The sequence below is a fragment of the Acanthochromis polyacanthus genome, chromosome 10 (genome assembly GCF_021347895.1).
Source record: "Acanthochromis polyacanthus isolate Apoly-LR-REF ecotype Palm Island chromosome 10, KAUST_Apoly_ChrSc, whole genome shotgun sequence".
NCBI classification, from domain to species: domain Eukaryota; kingdom Metazoa; phylum Chordata; class Actinopteri; family Pomacentridae; genus Acanthochromis; species Acanthochromis polyacanthus.
This window is the reverse complement of record NC_067122.1, coordinates 28,889,792-28,909,706: the sequence shown is the minus strand read 5'-3', so window position 1 is coordinate 28,909,706 and position 19,915 is coordinate 28,889,792. Positions and strand designations below refer to the sequence as shown.

Genomic DNA, 19,915 nt, shown 5'->3' with positions numbered 1-19,915 from the left:
AAATGTCTTTTCCGCCCTTTAGCCATGTGCATCCTGAATTGTGAACATGAAAAGTTTTCCACTTTTCACACTGTAAAGACAAACTACAAAATAAAACAAAAACAAAAAGAAAGTTGTCTGTCTAAAAAAAAAAAAAAAACTTCACACAGTTAAATATTGGCAGTCTTTATTTCAACAAGACTAAGAAATGTTGTTTGATATACATTTTCTCTTACAATTTAACATCTATCTCATCTTGTTTTTTCCATAACATTTAGGAGATACTCTGACATGTAAAAATCTGGTGTACTGTTAAGGCCTCTTTTAGAGACATCTAAAAACGGCTGCTCTTTATTTACACATTTTTTCATTCTTTTCAGTCACTCACTCGCTCCCTCCTCAGAGAGTGAGTCCGTTCTGTTCTTGAGGGCCGCAGGCAGGAGGACAGGTTTCAGCACCCATCCAACTCCACTTCAAAGTCACAAGACTGAAGTTTGCTCTGTGGATCAAAAGAGCAAACGTCCAGCAGCTGGACCAGCTCCCCGCCAGCCGGAAAACGCTGCTGCCCTGGCTTGCAAGCACAGACTTTTACCACCGTCACTCAAAACATTTCCTCTGACTCTCAGAAACTTTGGGTTTCTTCACACTCGACAACTGTTTCCACATGATACGAACACATGCCCAAGCCCTTGTAGAAATGTTGGAACACAAAAACAGGAGAATTAAACTGGTCACCTGCAGAAGTATTGCCAAATCGAGCTGCTGAAGTGCAGCTGCATGGTTTTAAGTTAAGGCTTCAGTATTTGTATATGGGTTGCATAGATGTTTCATCAAATCCTTCAAAGTCAGATTCTTAATATTGATGTTTGTTCTTGATGTCTGATCGTTGGAAACTACTTTGTTTTTTTTTGAAAGAAAATGCCATATAAGCATACAATCAACCTGTCAATTTCAAAGCCCAACAAGAACTAAAATGGTTCTATTGTTTATCATTTGTCTCGACTACATCGAATTGTTTGACAAATGTGACATCCTTTCAAATGTTTCACAAAATGGCCCCAAATCTGATCAATGTAATAAATTACTTGAAGTGATGAATATTTTTCACCTAAACTGTGCATGTCAAGGCATCCTGGGTGCTGTACTTCAGATAATCTGTCAGTTCTAAAAGCATGTTTGCCATGACATTAAAATACATGCATAAGTTACTGTACAAAAGCTACACAAGGCAGCATGATTTTAGAGATGAAACGGCCAGGTAACGCAACGTACAGACCCGATTATCAACTTAGAAGACACAGAAAATCTTACATTGTGCTTGTCAGCTGGTAACAATGTACTCATAACACCCTTTAGGGAATCTGAGCAGACAGATTATAAATCATCAACATGTACATTCTTTTTTACCTTGAGAAGATGATAATAATGTACCAAAGTAAAAAAGAGAAAAGAAAAAAAAGTCAGGCACCATACATTGCATTAATTTTGGTAGTAATTGTGACAATACTTCAACATTCCACCTCGAGTTGAAATGATGAGAACGTGAGGATGAGGATAGGTAGATCAAATGGTTCAGGATGAGTCCATTTATACTGACACAGGCCATTTAAGAGGTACAAGTTGGTATTGAGGGACGGGGGGTTGTGGGCAAAATAAAAAATTTTTTAAAAAGCCCCCAAAACTGTGCACATTGACCGAAAGTGTCCTCATCATCTGAGGATACCGTCCTCTTCCACCACCTAAAACTAGCAGTAAAATCCACTGTAGTACCTAATATATATCTTCATACCAAAATAGCTAAAAATTACAACACCTCCTCAACACAAAACCCTGTATTAAAATAATCTTTTCTTGATTTCACTTGATCAAACACTGTCTCTTCTTCCTCCTGTCTAGTTTAATGTGAAACGCTCTGAACATCCACCTTTTCTTTTTCAAACAAGACTGTATAGAGTCAGATCTTCTGTGCTGAACTGAGCTTACAGTACCAAAAAGGGCTTTCGGGACATGTCAGCTTTGCCTTCTTCAGGGGTAACGGCAGGGGACGCCGGCCACATATCTAACTCTATCAGACACTTTCAACTCAACACCACTAGATTGCATTGACAATGAGAGTTTGCATGAGGTATGACCTTACTGCTGGACTGCTGTAGATGAAGAAATTAAATTAATGAGGAAATTAAAAGTTAGGTTGTGATAATGCTCATAGCAGACATACAATATGCATGTTTCAGGGCCCCAGAACAACCTGTAGGCTCTTCTAAACACCATGATTCCATCTCCAGGTCAAACATAACTACCTGTGCTGTAACTTCTCCCACTGTATTTCTGAGAGATGAACTGTGTTCTGCTCCGTAGCTGAGATCAATAGCAAGCTTCAGAATTTCTGACTGGCAGATGTTTCTAAATGTAGAAATGCACAGACACAAATATTCACAGTGTGCACATTCATAATGTGCAAAATAGTCGCTATGAACTGTTTCATAACAACATTATATGAGCTCCATGTCTAGTACTCAACTGATTTCTGGATATTGGAAGGAATGAGCATGCTCAGAAATATGAAGATATGTCCCAATACAGGCACTCACTGTTCAACCAAACATCTGTCTAAATGTTTAGCTATCAGATGGCAATCACTGCAGAAGGCACCAAATGAATCATGAGATTAAATTGCCAAAAAAGACAATTCTATAATGTTTGTAATGCTGCAAGCAGAACCATAACATAGCTTCAACAGAGCCTCTGGCGTACAGGTTAACCAGGGGGAAAGGCGGATTTCTTGGCAAGAAAATCATATTGCTGTACACTGATGTCCTTATAAACATACAAACAAATCGTTAATAGTGAAGTTATTGTAATATTAAGAAGAGTCTTCCCCCCAATGGCGGACAGTCCGAGGTCCTGAAGGCAGTCTTTTTAAAGTCTCTCTGACAGTTTTCCCCTTCGCTCCGTGATTCCTGGTCATTCTCTTCCTCTTCCCTCCAGCCAGTTTTATCTCAAGTGGGGGGTGAGCAGGGCCAGGACGAGCCCGCAGAGCGCCAGCGCCATGCTTCCCTGTGAGACGATCCCGGCTGACGTGTTTCTTTGTACCGGATTGACCCGTGGTTTGCCGGGGTTCGGTGGGGTGGAGAAGTAGATGTCCTCGTTGGAGTCGCAGGACGGGGAGTCGCAACCGCTGCCGCTCTCCTCTCCTCCACTGGCCTCCTCATCTGAACAAACAAAACAGACAAGAATTAGACGAGTGCCAGACGGAGTCGAACAGTAAATCATGAAGCTTAATATCTATCACAATGCCTGTGTGTATCAGGTTATCAACCAACTCAATAAACGCTTATGTGAGCTCATCCCAATCTCCTGTCTCCTGCACACTCATAACACCAGGGGGAAAAAAAAACATATATGGGGGAATAAGCGTAAACTGAAATGTACCAGCCTGAGGTTTGTTTGCAGGGGTCCACAGATCTGGAATGAGCTAGATGGGTTCAATAAATTATCACAGTCCTTTTCTGCTTTCAAAAAAATGTTAGAAAAAAAACTGCTGTATTCCTATGTATAATCTCCAACAAAATCACGTATTGTTTGGAAATGATGCTGTCTGTATATGTGAGTATGCTCGTGTGGGTGTATCTTGACGGGGTTGAGGGAGAATGTAGATGAGGATGTTTTTGGTTGCTTGAGTCCCCTAATTATAAGAACTTTTGCTTCCCTGTGGATCCCTTTCTGTACATCTACTGCAAACCAATTTGGTAGAATATATTGGTCTTTTTTTGAGCATGAATTAAAAAAAAAAAAAAAAAAAAATCTATCGCTTGTTAGGAATTCTCACCGTTTTCAACAGAGATGTCGTTGCCACTGTGTGCAGCTTTGAGCCAGCTCGTCATCTCCTTCAAAACTGCAATCTGGCTGCGAATCATAATGTCTGGTTTTGTGATGTCCACGTCCACATCTGGGTTCGACACCTGATTGGCCAGGCCGTTGCCAATGACAACCGACTCGTACCTACGTAGAGTGAAAATGAGCAGAAGTGAAGATCTCAGACTTGTGTTGTGAAACATTTAGCATAGTAAAATTTAAATTCTGTTTGGGCGGCGCTCATCTTACCTGCTTTTTGCTGTACCGTTCCAGCACTCATCGCCTGATTCAATCCTCTCACCTGCACACACCGTTTCTGGCAACGTGGACCAGAACTTCTTTGCATGTTTCAGCTTCTTCTTCACATCATTTGTCTAATGTAAAACACACAAGAGCAGCAGGTCAGACACACGAACTTTAAAACAAATCATAGTCCTTTTCAGAGATGGGATATGTAACATTGCTGCTTTATTTCTCTGCTCGAGTGACTGCTTTCAGCTTCCTTTATGCTACGCAGAGATTAGACGGCATATCAAGTGACACAATGTGTAATAATGTACAAACAAACGATTGAATCCAATTCTGCTGTCACAAATTATTTAATTGCTGCTAATAAACTGTGATTCTGTGTGACAGCTCACCTGTCTGAGGTGAATAAAAGCACACTGTGTAACCTGCTTTGGTTAGATATAACTGCTAATTACATGAGGAACTGATGAAGTTGCCGTTGTTCCGGGTGCCTAAATCTCTTGCTTTCCTCATTTGTGTCCTGCTGCTGCTTGTGTTCAATAAACTTCAGCTCCTGTTATCATTCGGTTAAAACCTGAATTAAATTTATTTTCGGTGTGTCTCTATAATCTGACCTGTTCTGTCTCTACTGCAGCAAACATTTATGGATATTCCAGCTTGCAATACGTGTTCAATTGTAAGAAACAGTAAAAGATAGATGTTTTTTGTTGTTTTGGCAGCAAACTGATGTTTTGTGGACCTATATTGGTGCGGAAATGTGGAAAATGTCTCTACCAAATCACTTAAGTAACTTCATTTATGTGTTCAGCTTAACAAGAAAAAGTCCATGTATAAAAGGGCTAACAAGTATCTTGTCAGTGTTCTTGAGGCTTTGCTGTTCTTACCAGTCGATCTAAACTGGTCCCAGCAGCAGTGGTGGGTCTCGCATCGGGACTGTAAGGTCGGAATCGGCCTGTGAAGCTTGGTTCTTTGACAGAACGTGCAGAACGGAAGGCCATGCTAGGTTTAGGCATCCCGCATCCTTGGAAAACCTGTTAGACGAGAACAAGATCATTAAACTGCGCAGATAAGAGTGTATTCATTTATCTGTTTTTATTAAATATGTCAAAAAAGCAATGACGTGATACTGACTTTCTGTGACACTTGCATGCTGTTCTCCTGCATGTTCATGATGGCCTCTGAAATCTTCACGTCGATGGGATCCATGACGGACTCAAAGTTAAAGGGACCTTCCAGCCTCTCAGCCAGACTGAGCATAGCGTCTGAAAACCAGAGCGAAAGAAGTTTAAACTTAAAATCAACACATGGGAGAAAAATCCCCAGCAAAATACTTTTCTCTGCAGTCAAATGAGATGTTACAAAAAGCTGCCACTAGGGGGAAGCACGAGCTCAAGAGTGGGAGGTTGTTAACCAGCGAAACAAGACATGAGATTCTGGTTGAGTTAAGCAGCAGCAACAGAAACCAGACGCCTCTACAGATGGCAGCAGCCAGAGACAGACGCATGTAACGCTGATATAGAAACCAGAAAGCATGCTTTTGTCACAAGAGTCTGTTATGCAGGATAAATATAACACACAGAGTAAAGAACAGTGGATATGTGCACCACCCTCAATGTAATGAAACTGATCTAGAGCTGTGTTTACACAACACAAGAGCTGCATTCATTCTGAGGGCCACAACATGTACAGCTTGTACAGCCCCTTCCGCTTCCTTTACAAGACACTAAAGACATGTTTGTACATTATTGTTAAAAAAAGACACTGCTCATCTGTTAAGCTTTCTCTTGCCAAACTGAAGCGCAATATGTCTCCATCATGCCAGCAGTCTGATCGTGTTGCACTGGTTTCAAACTCACAAGGTTAAAGAGTGCTGCATGTTCAGAAAAGAGTGGATTAGATTAGATAAAACTTTAATGACCACTGGTGAAATACGAGCGCTGCAGTGGCAATGAACACAGAGGCAGGAGGTAGTATAAATACACTCTGTTGCCAAATCAAACACTTTAAGCTATTATAAAAGAGTGGTCAGGTTAAGTTAATAACGGCTCAAGAAGGTGTCCTTGTTCATGTGTTGTCCTGCTTACCGAGGAAGTTGTTCCACTCCGTGTCCAGGTCAGCCTGGTTGGCCAAACACCCCCGCATCACATTCAGACAGTAATTCTGGCACGGCTTCAGGGCCACTTGGCCTGAGCAGTAGGGACAGTACAACATCTTCATGGCTGCTCGCACACAGCTGGGAGAAGCGCTGACCTGGAAGAGGCAGGGGGCAGTTAGCAGACTGTTTTCATTGCACCGCAGCAAGAAACACTCATCCAGCTCCATCACAGACACATACTGAAAAAGCATGACCATTAATTTTATAAGCCGACTCCACAAAGCAGTATAATCTAATCCTCGATGAATCACTCACTGCAGTGGAAAAACATGTCATACCAGAGGAGTCAGAGTGGTTTATGTTATCAGAGACAGTGTAATGGAAGCACAGCCAGATTTCCCAAGAAAGATATGAAGTCAGAGACACAGAGAAGAGGGATGGACAGGACTTTAGAGGAAAAAACATTCTAGTGTTTGATAGCAGACTGACTGTTATGGCCTTTTTTAGCAAAGACAAAAGCAGCTCTCACTTACCGTAGAGACTCTGTTGACCACCTCTGGCATGAGTGCCAGGCCACGTACAAAGGTGCGTGCAGCCACAAAAGAACGTGTCAGCTGGATGCGGAGTTTGCGCGGCACATCGCCGAATGGCTGCAGCTGCTCCGTGTGCCGACTGACGCACTCCATGTAGGCGTCACTGAACTCGTACTGCACGTTGACCAGCCGGAACATTCTCTCCAGAAGGTCAGCCCAGAAGTCCGACAGCATGGAGTCCAGGTTGACGGCGGCGCTGCCAGATACGTAGTACCGCGTCAGGGCCTCAAAGAAGTTCTTGAAAAGCTCCGCATTCTGCACGTACATCATCCCGTACGTTCGCACAAACATGTTGTGCAGCGAAACCTCTGCATTTTTCAAAAGCTCGCGGAAAAACTCTGCGGAGAAAAGAAAGAAAGTGTGGTTTAGTGTGATGACTAAATCCTGAGGTTGCCAGAAACAGAACAAACAATCTTACATTGTTAACATTTCACAGCGTGTCCACAGGGAGGGACGCATTTTGAAGATGTCATGAAGGAAACTGAATAACATATTGCTTGTTGCATTTACAGAGCTGATTTTTATCTAACTTTAGCTTGACTTGTTCAAAATTGAATTATTTTTGCTTGGAATAATAGATTTAGACTTTGTGGGTATCCTATTGCACTTTAGAGACATAAACGCATTGTGAAGTTCATATCATACCAACATGAGAGAAAGCACTTTAATGGCATTATTACACTCCTGATGAAATAAACATTTTAAAGTACAATATTACAGCCTGTACTACAGCACACCTTGGAGCCCTGAACCCACACCTTTGGCCCGAACTGCTGCCACCCTGCCTGACGCTTTTCTACTTCACCTGCACCCATGTCCTGACAATCTGAGCGTCCACACAGAACCAGCTTAAGCACAAAACCTTGAATAAAAGGCAAAGGAATGCGTTGTGGGACGGATTGAAACGAGGAGATGAGAGGAGCGAGGCAGGAGGGGTGAAAGGTGGAGCATCTCCGTCATGCTGAACGAGCAGCGCTGCTCCTCGTCTCTGCGGCCATTCAACGGCAGCGTCTCTCCACATCAATCTGCTTCAAACTGACCACCATCAATGGCATTTTTCCGTTGTCACATTCCATTCGCTTTCCTTTCTGCCGGCTTCTCTTGTACTGTCCTTCAGAGGCATTTTCAATAGGATTACTGAATAATGCGACCCCCTCCCCTCCCGTATACGGACCTGTACCCCCCATCCAGCCCCGCATCTCCCCTCCCTCCGCTGCTTTCACTTCATCAGTTCCTTCAGAGAGCTCTCTTCACTAGAGACAGGGAACAATGACCTACTTCATCCTGAGGAATGTCCATCACCCCTCCACCCCCACCCCCAATAATCCAGGCCCCCCTCTCCCACGGACACCCCCTCCTCGCCCCACCCCAACTTTCTTAATCTGGACAAAATGAGAATTCCTCAGAGTCTCTGAAAAATGTTTCACCTTCAGTCTCACATGCAGCCCCTTTCACTCATCTCTCTCTGTTTTTATCCTCCATCCATCCTCCTCCTCGTTGCCCCCTCGTGCACAACACTTGTGTCCCGCTGCAGTTTCTCTAGGTGCCCACTGCGCGGCTTTGAAATGTAAAGTTCCCATGCTCTCACAGGGGGAGTCACTAAACACTCTCTGCCACCAGCACACAGTCACCAAGCAGTGCTGTCACTTCCACTTCAGACTGACACACTAAAAAGAAAAAATGAGATAGGGGAGGAGGGTGAGGGCGGCTTGGGGTGGGTTAAGTTGAGGGCTTTTTTAACTCCAAATCTCCACTGTGTCGCCAAGGATACCGGAAACACTGCAGCCCCTCCATTTACCTCCCCGCCATCGATGCCCTCCCTCGCCTCCAACACACACACACACACACACACACACACACACACACACACACACACACACACACACACACACACACACACACACACACACACACACACACACACACACACACACACACACGCACACGCACACACAGTCAATGCACGCTCCAATGACAGAGATTAAAAGAAAATGGTCCACCCCCACCCCTGGAATGTCATAGCAGCCACAAGTTGAAAGTCAGTGAAAGGAGACTGAGGAGGTGAAGAGGAGGCGGAGGAGGAAGCACGAAGCACGAGGACAGGCCTCAACTTCTCTATTTCCTTTCCACAGTTTATTAGAGCGGTAATGCCTATATGCTAAACAGATAAGCCACTTAATGAGTTTGGACAAACCCACGGGTTATAAAAGAGCGGCTTGTGCGGGGTGCACAAGCGGCGGGAGGTAGGATGGAGACTCTGAGGGGTCTGAAGCATGAGCAGCATTACACAGGCATCTTGCATTGTCATTAAAAACAGTTTATGACACGCAGCCGTCTGCCAACGGGCCGAGGAGCTGAACACTCCCTCTGGATTTTTCCATTAAAAATGTGCCTGTCACTCAGCCAATGGTCGGCGAATGTGGGGGAAAGGTTATGCTGGGAGAGAGCGTAAGCTGTGGTGAAATGTAAGGAAGGAGGACGACTCCGGCCTCCGAGTATCTGTCTCTGCCTTCTTTCCCACCCCCCGCCCTGTTGCCGTTTCCACATGTTGCAGATAAAGCCCTAAATTATGTACAATGATCTTAGGCTCAATCCATCACAGGAACAGAGGAGCTGACGATCTCCTCCCACTCCTCCCTCCCACTTCCTCCTCCGTGGAGCTACCCCTCCTCCACACACACCTCCCACCAGTGTCCCTATAAACTCTGCTCCTCCCAATCCCAGCCCAGGCAGTAATTGCATCCTATTTGTGCCAATTAGTCCCTGAGCTTCTCCCTTTTCTTATGGGATGGGATTCTGTCCCTCCTGCTGCTGGACCTCAGTGCTTCAGATGGATGCCTCTTGTTGTGTGAGTGTCCAGAGGCAAAGGGGGCCTTAATCCAAGTGCTTATTTCCCAGACATAGACTTGCTCTGCTGGACAGGGTCACTGCAGCAGGACAGACAGGCTGAGGCCAGGACAAACACACAGTGACGAGACACAGAGTGGAGAAACTATTTCTGGCTCTGGTCTTAATTGGCCATGACTCCTCGCTCTAGGCGCATGATGAGAGCCTGCCTAATCACATACACCACTTCCTGAGTTTGTTAGTGCATGCTGTTGTCTTCACGTACAGCTGCAGCTGCGTTTACGCGCATATGTGGTTGGCTGATGTCACCGTAGCTCCTGTCATTTTTCAACAACAGTAAACACAACGGTAAACGCCTCCTGTGCCAGTTTCCCCGGCTGGAAGTGCCTCCTTCAGGGTGTCTCGATGTGACAATGGCATATAATGGGACAGCAACCTGAGCTGGTCACCATACCCAGAGAGAGGGACTGTCTAATGGCCCAGGTGGAAGAGAGCACAGCAGGCCTCTGTAAAGAGATCCCACATCTAACAGGTTGGAGACAGCGGCAACCTGCCTGCAGTGATGAGGAGGGGGCACAAAGGGGTAGGAAGGTAAATGAAGTTTCACTGTCAACCTCAGAGCTGCCCCCTTTTGGCCGACTGGAACAGCCTGTAGTTGTTTGGCGGTTTTCCTCTAATGTTCTGCATGATCGGTCAGTTGTGTCGTCTGTTTTTACATGTTTTATTTGTTTGATGAGCTACAACTGAACAAACTCCCAGCTGAAGCCACATTTATTTTGAAAGCAAATTTTTTTTTACAGCTATGCAAAACAATGTAGGAAATTGTTGGGACAATTGTGGTTCTGGTATCAGTTCCTCATAATCAAACACAGAAGACCATTTTATTACCATTTCTCTTTAATGCTCAACAGTTTTACAGAAAAACCCGCATCAGTTCCTTTTTTTTTTCTCTTCTTCTTCCTGAGTTTCTGAATAAGTCTTTCTGGTTTTCTAACTTAGTCGTAGGTTTAACCTTTGAAAACTTTCTTTTGAAACTTGCAATGGGTCTTTTCACAACTGGCTGATACTGGACAGATTAGAAGAATAAATGAGAAATAATCAGCAGGTTACTCAATAATGAAATGTCAGAGGAGCAGTGGAGGACAGACTCAAAGATAAAAAATAAGAATATGCATTAGATAAAATGCTTGAAGTAAAACATACACAACAGTGAGAGACAGAAAGAGGGATGGAGAAGGGTCTGAGGGGCAAAGAGAGGGTTTTTGGAGAGGGTGAGGCATGAGATGGGGACAAAGGGCAGTAAGAGAAGAGAAAAAGAGGGGCGGGACGGTTTGAGCAGCCACTGCATTCCGACACGTCACATTCTTCTTCACATCTGGCTGCAATACATGCGCTCCCTGTTACTGACTATCCCTCGCTGCCTTTCACAGACACATAAGATCTGAAGGTCTCTGACCTGCATATGTACAGCCACGCACATGCACACACACGAGCGCATCAAGCTGCACACATAACCACCCTTAACACACAAAATCCAGATGCATTTATAAACTTTAAAGCCAACACTTTTTATGTCTCCAGTCCGTCAGTTTGCATGGGTCCTCATCCTCTCTATCTTATCGTGCTTCTTCACAGAGCTGCAGCGGTGGCATGGTTGGCTTGCTGAAAGTATTCAAAGCTGCCCTGCTTCCTCTGTGAGTCAGCAATGTTGCATGTTCCCATGCGCTCTGGTCCTCAGCAGGAGAAACCTGATCCCAATATTTACAGGCATACACACATGTGCGCGCACACACACACACATGTTTGTACTTCTATCTTAGTGAGGACATCCATAAGCGTAATGCATTTCCTAGAGCCTTACCCTAACCTTAACCATCACAACTGATTGCCTAAACTTAACCCTTACCCTAACCAAACCTCAATTCATACCTGTTCTCTAAAAACAAGTCTTCACCCTCAAACATGGCTGTTTCAAAGTGAGGACCGGCCAAAATGTCCTCACTTTGTAAAAATGTCCTCACTTTGATAGTTAAATGCAGAAAGTGGTCCTCACCATGTTGCAAGTACAAGAACACACACACACACACACACACACACACACACACACACACACACACACACACACACACACACACACACACACACACACACACACACACACACACACACACACACACACACACACACACACACACACACACACACACACACACACACACACACACACACACACACAGGAAGTACAGAGAAGACTAAATCTGAAGATGTGTGTGGTCCGTCTGGAAGCATGCATGTCTCTCTGGAGAAAAAGGAAGCTGGTATGGTCGGGTGGACGATGAGGCAGGGAGCTAAGACATTGAGAGACAGGTGGACAGACCAACGGACGCAGACTGACTGTCTCTGCTCCGAGCAGTTCACTGGCAGGTGGGAGCGTCCGTCAAAAATTGTGCAACACTAGCGCTGCAATGAGGACACTGCAGCCACCAGCACAATTCAGTCTGAACAGTGGCCGCTGTGCACGTTTGTGTGTGTTTGTGTACGTGCGTTTGCTTACTGTCAAAGTGGTCGTGCTTCTGTTTGAAGGTGGATTGTAGGTTGGTGCTAAGCCTGGAGACAGGAGCTTTGATCTCCGTGTGGCTCTGCTGGCTCAGCTTCTCCTCCATCTCCACCGTGCAGCAGGAGAAACCCTGCGGACACACTTTCAGAGGGGCTCCTGTAAGAGAAGGAGGAGGTTAAACGCTGCGTCACACAGGATGCTGTTCTCACGAGTCACATTAACACAAAATATGTCAAGACTGTTATTTTTAGAATAGAAAACAAGCCCAGTTTAGAGCACAACAGCAAGTCCCTAGAGGTAATTACACTTAAAGGTCCATATTTTAGGCTCCATTCATTAACCCACAGAATGACACTGAAAATAAGCAAACTTTAGTGGATACTTTACTTTTTAGAAACATAAATGTACATCAACCATTAAGAACTTCTTGTCTGGGATGTAACCTTTATACCGCTAAATAACAGGTTCACCCTTCACAAAACTAAATGCACCTTGGCGGTTAAGCCCCCCTTTACTGCACTTAATTGCAACACTCCGCTCAGAGCAGTCTTTAGCTGGTCGCTTTACAGAGCCTTGCTCTTACCCTGGCACTTCCCTGTCTTGATTGATAGTTCAGCGCTGAAGCTTTCTGTGAGTGCTGTGTCCTTCCAAACACAGTCTTTCAGAGGAGAGGATTAACTTTTCACACACTTTGCAGGTGAGAGAGCTGACTTCAGCCACAGACACATTAAAGCAGATAAACTTTTTCATCACTTGGGGTTGCAAACACACAGGGCATGAGCATGATAACATGATTTTGAAAATTAAGCTTCTTGGTCTGGTATGAATAGAAAATACTAATCTATGATTTTTCATATACGACCCTTAGTATTTGAGTGTCAAGGCTTTATCTGTGAACAGAATAAATGTGAACTTTGTCTCGCTTTTGAAACTTCAATTTATTTTTCAAAAGCTGGGGAACATATAAAACTGTTACCATTTTCAAAACTGATCCACAGTAGTATGGACACAGCTGCGAACTGAGCCAAAAACCTCAGAAGAAACTACTTTGTGCTTTTACTCTGACAAACTTAAACACTTTCTTTGATAAAACAGAAACTGTCAACTTTGTCAAAAGTGAGTTTAACATCCAATTAAAAGGCGGGTCATGGGAGGACGAATGCAAAGTTGCAGCTGCAATAATGTTTTGTTTTAAATGTGGCTGTTGGAATTTGGGAGAACACAGGGATCCTTTCATTGCATCTCAGCACCAACAGCCTGTTTAGTTTTCCCCACCAGCTTTTGCTCACCGACTGTGTGTTACGCTCACATTTCTGATACTTGCATGCCATACACCACTGGAGCTTTAACACCGCCTCTGATGTTCTACTGACTGGTTTTTACAGACTCATTCATAATCCCAGATTAATAAAGTTTAATGTTAGATGATCTTCTTTTAACATGAGAGACTTTACAGAAATACTTTGCAATGCATTACAACTTTATTCAACGCTGCTACTCAACGTTTTTAATTCCTCCTACATCACCTCAGTATTACAAAAACCTGTGAATAGATGGTTGGTTCTTTCCTGATTTTTTACATTTGTCACCTTTTTTATCCTGGTATACATATTGATTTTTCACCAGTTCAATCTCGACTGAGCATCAAAGATATGAAAATGTTCTGCGTAAAAAAGCTGTGATGTATTTTAAGTAATACCAAAAGAAAATCAGATCTAAACCCCAAGTCTCACTATGACAGTCACTGAATCATCTTGATGAACATGGTAATGCTAATTTAAACTGGTGCTTTTTCTCACTTTAAATCCTGCTTCGACAAAGTGCTGATTAACAGGAAACTTGTGGGGTTGAAGCTGCTCTGTTGCAGCTTAAACTCGGGCTGATAAGGCCAACATGATCAAATTCAAATGGAAGTATACGACTTTGGGATGTTTCTTGTGCCAGCCTGACAATGTGGATTGTTTCTTCTGCGAGGTCTTCTGGTTGTTTTCGTATTGCCACACATGTTTTCAGTGCCATTTGTCTGTTAGTTTGTCTCTAAGCAAATATTATTCAAAAACTGCCAAGCTGAAATACATGAAACTTGGAGGAGAAGCGGAGCATGACAAACTGAGGAATGCAATAAATTCTGGTGCGACTGTGGATCATTTTTGTTTAAAAGTGAGATAGGACATTAGCCTTGAGTGACCTTTTAGTAATGGTAGTTGCTAGAGGTACGGACCCGTACCCGTAGCCTGTGGCCTACGGATACGGCACTTTCCATTTGCCAATCAGATACCCGAGATCTGGTCACGTGACTCCCGGTAGACGCTAGAGGTACGGACCCGTAGCATCGGTACTACAGGTACAGACCCTAAACCTGACCCTAACCTTTGCTTACCTTTCAACAGTTTGCAGTGGTTAGCAGCTTCTTGACTTGCGAGACTCGTGTACGGGTTCGTATCTGTCTGGCAAATGGAAAGTGCTGTATCCGTAGGCCACAGGCTACGGGTACGGGTCCGTATCTGTAGACACTACCTTTAGTAATGACTGTAATAGAAAATGCTCACCAAATACTATTAGCAAACAGGGCTTGATTTTGGTGGCACATTCATATGATTCTAGGTCAAGTTTACCATGTCTGCTCGTAGATCTATTAAAACACTACAGAGAATGCAGATATAACACTGTATGCAGAACGGAGTGACAGAAGACAACTTGTTTACAGACATGTTGCCAACATTTCTGAAATAGCAGCTAAAATGTTTTTAAAAAATTGAACTGCAGGGTCAAAAGTGACTCATCGCAATACAATCATCTAAACAGGGCACCAGAGGGAGGGATGCACCCTGGCGCCATAAACTGGACCCCTCTGTCTGGGATAGAGTCCAAATAAGCCTCAAGTCACTCCTTCCCTCACAATCCTCTCCTCAAACTCATCTCTCTCCGTCCAACCATCTCCCCACTCCACCCAGCCCCCTCCTGCACACACTCACCCAGGCACAGTTGGCAGCCCCTACCCAAACATATTCACACATCACATCGCTGCTCAACACATGGCTCTTTGTACGAGCATGATTGGAGGTACGGGGAGCAGCGCACACACAGGCTGAACTTTTAGGTGAAACAGCCAACCAGTCTCTCCTTGAGCAGGGCCCCCTGCTTGCCCACAGTGTAGGCGTACAATCAAAAGGGCTATATCCATGTGGAAAATAGCCCTAGTTACCAAAGTACACAAATAAAAGTGAGATGGTCAATATTTCACAGGAATGTCTGTACAAATGTCACATTGTTAGCTCAGAGGATTAGGTCTCTGAAAACTGAAGATTCTTAGCTAATGCATACTTTGTGAAAACATTTTGGCAGCCAATTCCTCAAACCGCTGGGAGAAAAATGGCACCGCTGGAACAAAAAGAGGAACAGTTAACAACAGCAGTTAGATCTTGTAAAAATCAGCGGCATACTGACATGTTTCTGCCTCAAAAAGCTCTGTCAGTTGATGCATCAGTTATCTCTGCATGAATAGTTTTGTGTGATGGGTGGACTTGGCTTTCGGTTGTCGTACTCGGTTCCTTTTAAGGGGCCTCTCACTCCTTTGGTTTCCCAAGTTAAGATGTAATAAGAGAGTGACAGAGCATTGTTCGAGTGTCACTTAGAAGAGGGAAACTGCCATTTACGGTGGTCAAAACGAGAGCGCAGCATCTTGTAAACAAACATGTGACTGTGTGTCACGGCATTCATTGGCTGTGTGCTGCTTCTCTGCCTTTCCTTTGTGGGGAGACCACCATCCCTTTAAATGGCTCATAAAATAAGTCACTTCCCTTTGACATTGTCCTGCCTCTCAAACTCTGTTCTCAGAGGAAGGATGGTGGGGGAGGTGAAAACGCCTCACAGACAAAAACCAGATTAGACACCTCACCACCCCCTCTGCTTGCCATCATGTGCCCCTGAACCAGACGGACCACAAAAATGCCCCGCACCTCCGCCTCGCCCGCCACCACCCTGCAGGCTTAACCAGCAAGGTCAGGGGTTAACAGCAACTCCTCTGAGAGAGGTCCTGTCCTCTGACCCTCCCTGTCCGCCAGCCAGCACATCCACCACACAGTAACTCAAGCCCCAAACCCCAATCACTCCAATAATAACACGCATACCAAAAAAATAACCCACGCATACAGGCAATTGAGAGCCGTAAAAAGTCGCAGACACATGCGCAAAACAAAAATAGAAAACCTTAACAGTCACATGCTCCAATCTGAAGCTGTAAAAGTCCCTCAAGGATTATTTCTGCACCCTTCTTCATTCAAGACATCCCTGAAACTGTAAAAAGGAGGCCATAGGGTGCGGCGTGTCACGAACTATTCACCGACGTCTGTCACTAATTGGAGCCTGGTCGTCTGAACCAAACCTCAGAGCGTTCGCACAACTGTCAACATTTGTGAATAATTAAATGACAAACTGTATGCAACTCATAGTTTATGCATAGACCGACTCCATCCCAGTGGAGCGCAGGTAATTTGAGATACTGGATACTGGGGCAATTTAATATCCAAACATGAAAAACGTGTGAACATATTCCAAGTCGCTCTGATTTATCTGCGCACGTCCAACATATAAAACAAAGCAGCAATCATTCTCAGCGGAGGCAAGCATGTGAAACAACAGCCGAGAATACAAAGGCTGACTATTAATTGGCATATTATGGTCCCTGCCGTAACATGTAAAGGAGAGTGCTGCCAGTCTAGTGAGAATTACTCACACAGACCGTTGTAAATTTGCTCGCCCTGCAGCCATAACATTCTCTTCTTGCTCCTCATCTCTGTCTAGGGTGTAATTATCCTGGGGGGTTAAGGGATTGTTGCCATTTGTTGGGTAACTTTCTTTTCTGCTCGATCACATGAGCTGACCCTGTGGTGGAGGAGTCGGCGTCGTTTGCTTTTTGAGGTGTGATGTTTTTCACATAGCCATGACGTCTGTTGTAAAAGTAATAAATTGTGAACGTTTTGAATGAGGCAAAGCAAAGGGCCACGAGGTGAAGCCACAACTGAAAGGAGAGATGAAAAGGTAGCAAACAGCTGCATATTTCATTTCCAAAATCATACCAATTGCTTTTTCTAACTCATTCCCTTCTTAAATTTTTTCCTGTTAAGGCATGTTGTCAAATCACCCCTTTCTTTTTTGTCTCCCTTTCATCTGTAAGAACCCTAGAGTTGTGGTCTGTATCAGGGTTGTAAAAATAAATTCCTTCCACACATTACTCATTGAAAAAATTAAATAAAAACAGCATGAATTAGCTTCTCAGTCAGAAATTCAATGTTTCAAAGAAGTCTGATGATTCGGCCCTCAGTAGAGAAATAAATAAATTAGTAATAAACTTTTAGTAATTGCTTTGAAAAGCCGTCATTTTGTACAAATGCTGGATGTGTCATGTTGAAATTAAACCCACACGTCTATTAAAAACGCTGGAATGAGTGTTTTCAAGGCTCCATAATTGTGCAGGATTTAGCGGTGGAATCTCCCACATGAGATCAGTCGGGTGTTATGAAAACAAAATGTGCAAAAGCCAATCTACGAACAAGTAGTACACAATCTGAGCCATTAGCGCTGAATTTTGTGCCACAAATTTTCACAGCACAGTTAAATAGCAGCACTCCTTGACAAGATATCTCTTTTCCCCATTACAAAAAATCCTTTAACTCGGATAGCTGAGTAAGAGTTCAGTCTGATTTTCAACATGGAGGAGTATCATTCAGGGCCTGCTGCTCAGTCCAACCACAGACTCTTGCTCAAGGGCATCATGCCAGCAGTAGTTTAAGGAGGGGGAAGAAAGTGTGTCTTGTTCACTTTCCCCATCCAGATTCTCTTTGCTCTTTGTCTGAGGAGTTAAACCAGTGACGTCCTTTACAACGTGTCCATTAAAAAAAGGGGATCAGAGCGTAGATAAATTGATAATAAGGCACAACTGTTAAGCTCTCGGCTTTTTAAAAGCGTGTTAAGCAGCGCCACAAAAAACAGGAAATCTAAATTGAATTTTTAAAGCCAAGATAAATGCAACACCCATCCATGTATTCCATTTACATTTCTTACACTAATATCCTGTGTATGTGGGTTTACTCTGAGCTGGCTGAATCACCGTCAAAGGGAGAAAATGTTCAACAACATTATGTTGTAAGCGGAAACCATTATTAGAGACTCGGCGGTTCATATGGAGATAATCAGGGCAGGGCAATATTTCCACCTACTCTTTCCCTACACTTCAGCCCCTTACAAAAATAGAGTAATGACAAGTTTATAGCAGTTTTGGCCAAACCAATAACGCTTTTTAGATCCCCGTCCATGAGGAAAGTCCAAAAGAGGCCGAATGTACTGGGAGGGGACTTTCTTAATATGACTAAAGTGCTTTAACAAAATGGTGGGTGGAAATGCCGACCCTTGTTCGTGATTTCTAACGTTAAGTGTTTCACTTTGCTGTTGCTCAATGCCATACTGCGCCACTGAAGTACTTACAGTTAATGTTTAAAGTGGTTTTATTTAAAGTGTCGTTGCTTATATTCAAATCTTGAGTGCCTGCATAGAAAATCCAAGGTAATGAACTTTACTTCTCAGCATAATCGAGGTATAAATGATAGCTAAGCTTCTTGACAACCCAGTGTTTGCACAGACAAACAGCTCTCTCTTCCAGCAAATACCGAGTGCTCCATTCACCTGAACATCTGCCTTTGAGTGGGATGCTTCCCAACGCATACCACAGGGCTGCAGCTTCTCCCAGGGAGTGACAAACATGTTTTTGGCATGAGGCTCCGGCTAACCCATGACTCAGACATGACACTGTTCTCATAACTAGCCTATAGCTTGTAAAGGATGTAACTGAAGTGGGCAGTGGCTTTAAAATTTAAAGTTAAGTAGTAAAGTCTTTTACAGGAGTTGTTTGAAACTATAACCTAAACATCTGCATGTTTGCCTCAATAAAAAATATATATGTCTGGAACAGAAGAGTTTCCCCTCATTAGGATGACTATATTTATCTTATTGACATTTAGAAAACTACAAGAGTGTAGATATATGCATTGAAGTTGAGTAGACAAACAATAAGAATGACAGCACAGTGTCTATTTGAAACTTTAGAACCACCGCACAGCAGATCAGAAAAAAAGGGAATTAGATTAAATGTGCACTTGAGCAGGAAAATTAATCAAACAATTAGACTACGTCTAACAGACTATCAATCACCGTCAATTAGTGTGCTCACCTTTGTTTATGTTAAACGCGCACACATGCAGACGTATTTGCTCCTAACAAACAGAAATTAGTATTAACTGAGGGACAGGCGCAGTCGTGGGTACAGAGACGTTGAGTTAAATAAATGTTGTTAATCAATGCTGGAGTCTAAAGTAATGTTTGCTGTTTATTGCACAGCGTAAATTAATCAGAGCGCTACCTTGGAGATAGAGTTTGCACAAAGGTGTAATAAAATTATTGCTATCAGGGCAAACGTGCTAATCATGAAACTGATTATAGCTACAGCCTTAATACATATTATTTTCCTGACTGTTATTTTCTGTTTCAGAAAGGATACTTTCTTCTTTGTTTCAATGTATGTAAAACAAATAAACAATGACACTTCAATAAACATTTGTGTTAGAGTCTGACACCAAGATTTTCACTTTAACCACAATCAGTCCCCTTGTTTGCTAATAATCAGCGTCTGCCCTGAAAAAGCATACTTGCATTGTAGAGAATATACTATGTACCGGTTCTGCTCAT

The 19,915-nt window shown here is 43.5% G+C and overlaps 1 protein-coding gene across 1 annotated transcript in view; it reads right to left on the bottom strand.

The window, feature by feature from the left end:
- Positions 1–149: 149 nt before the first annotated feature.
- gpc4 (glypican 4) overlaps positions 150–19,915 on the bottom strand; it is a 33,197-nt gene continuing 13,431 nt past the window's right edge. Inside the window, exons 2-9 of the mRNA XM_022202958.2 lie at positions 12,173–12,331; positions 6,712–7,109; positions 6,168–6,333; positions 5,215–5,345; positions 4,968–5,114; positions 4,084–4,208; positions 3,809–3,981; positions 150–3,191 (exon numbers count right to left, since the gene is read on the bottom strand). Of these exons, the coding sequence (XP_022058650.1) occupies positions 2,974–3,191; positions 3,809–3,981; positions 4,084–4,208; positions 4,968–5,114; positions 5,215–5,345; positions 6,168–6,333; positions 6,712–7,109; positions 12,173–12,331 (1,517 nt within the window). The 3' untranslated portion in view covers positions 150–2,973. The remainder of the gene's footprint in view (positions 3,192–3,808; positions 3,982–4,083; positions 4,209–4,967; positions 5,115–5,214; positions 5,346–6,167; positions 6,334–6,711; positions 7,110–12,172; positions 12,332–19,915) is intronic.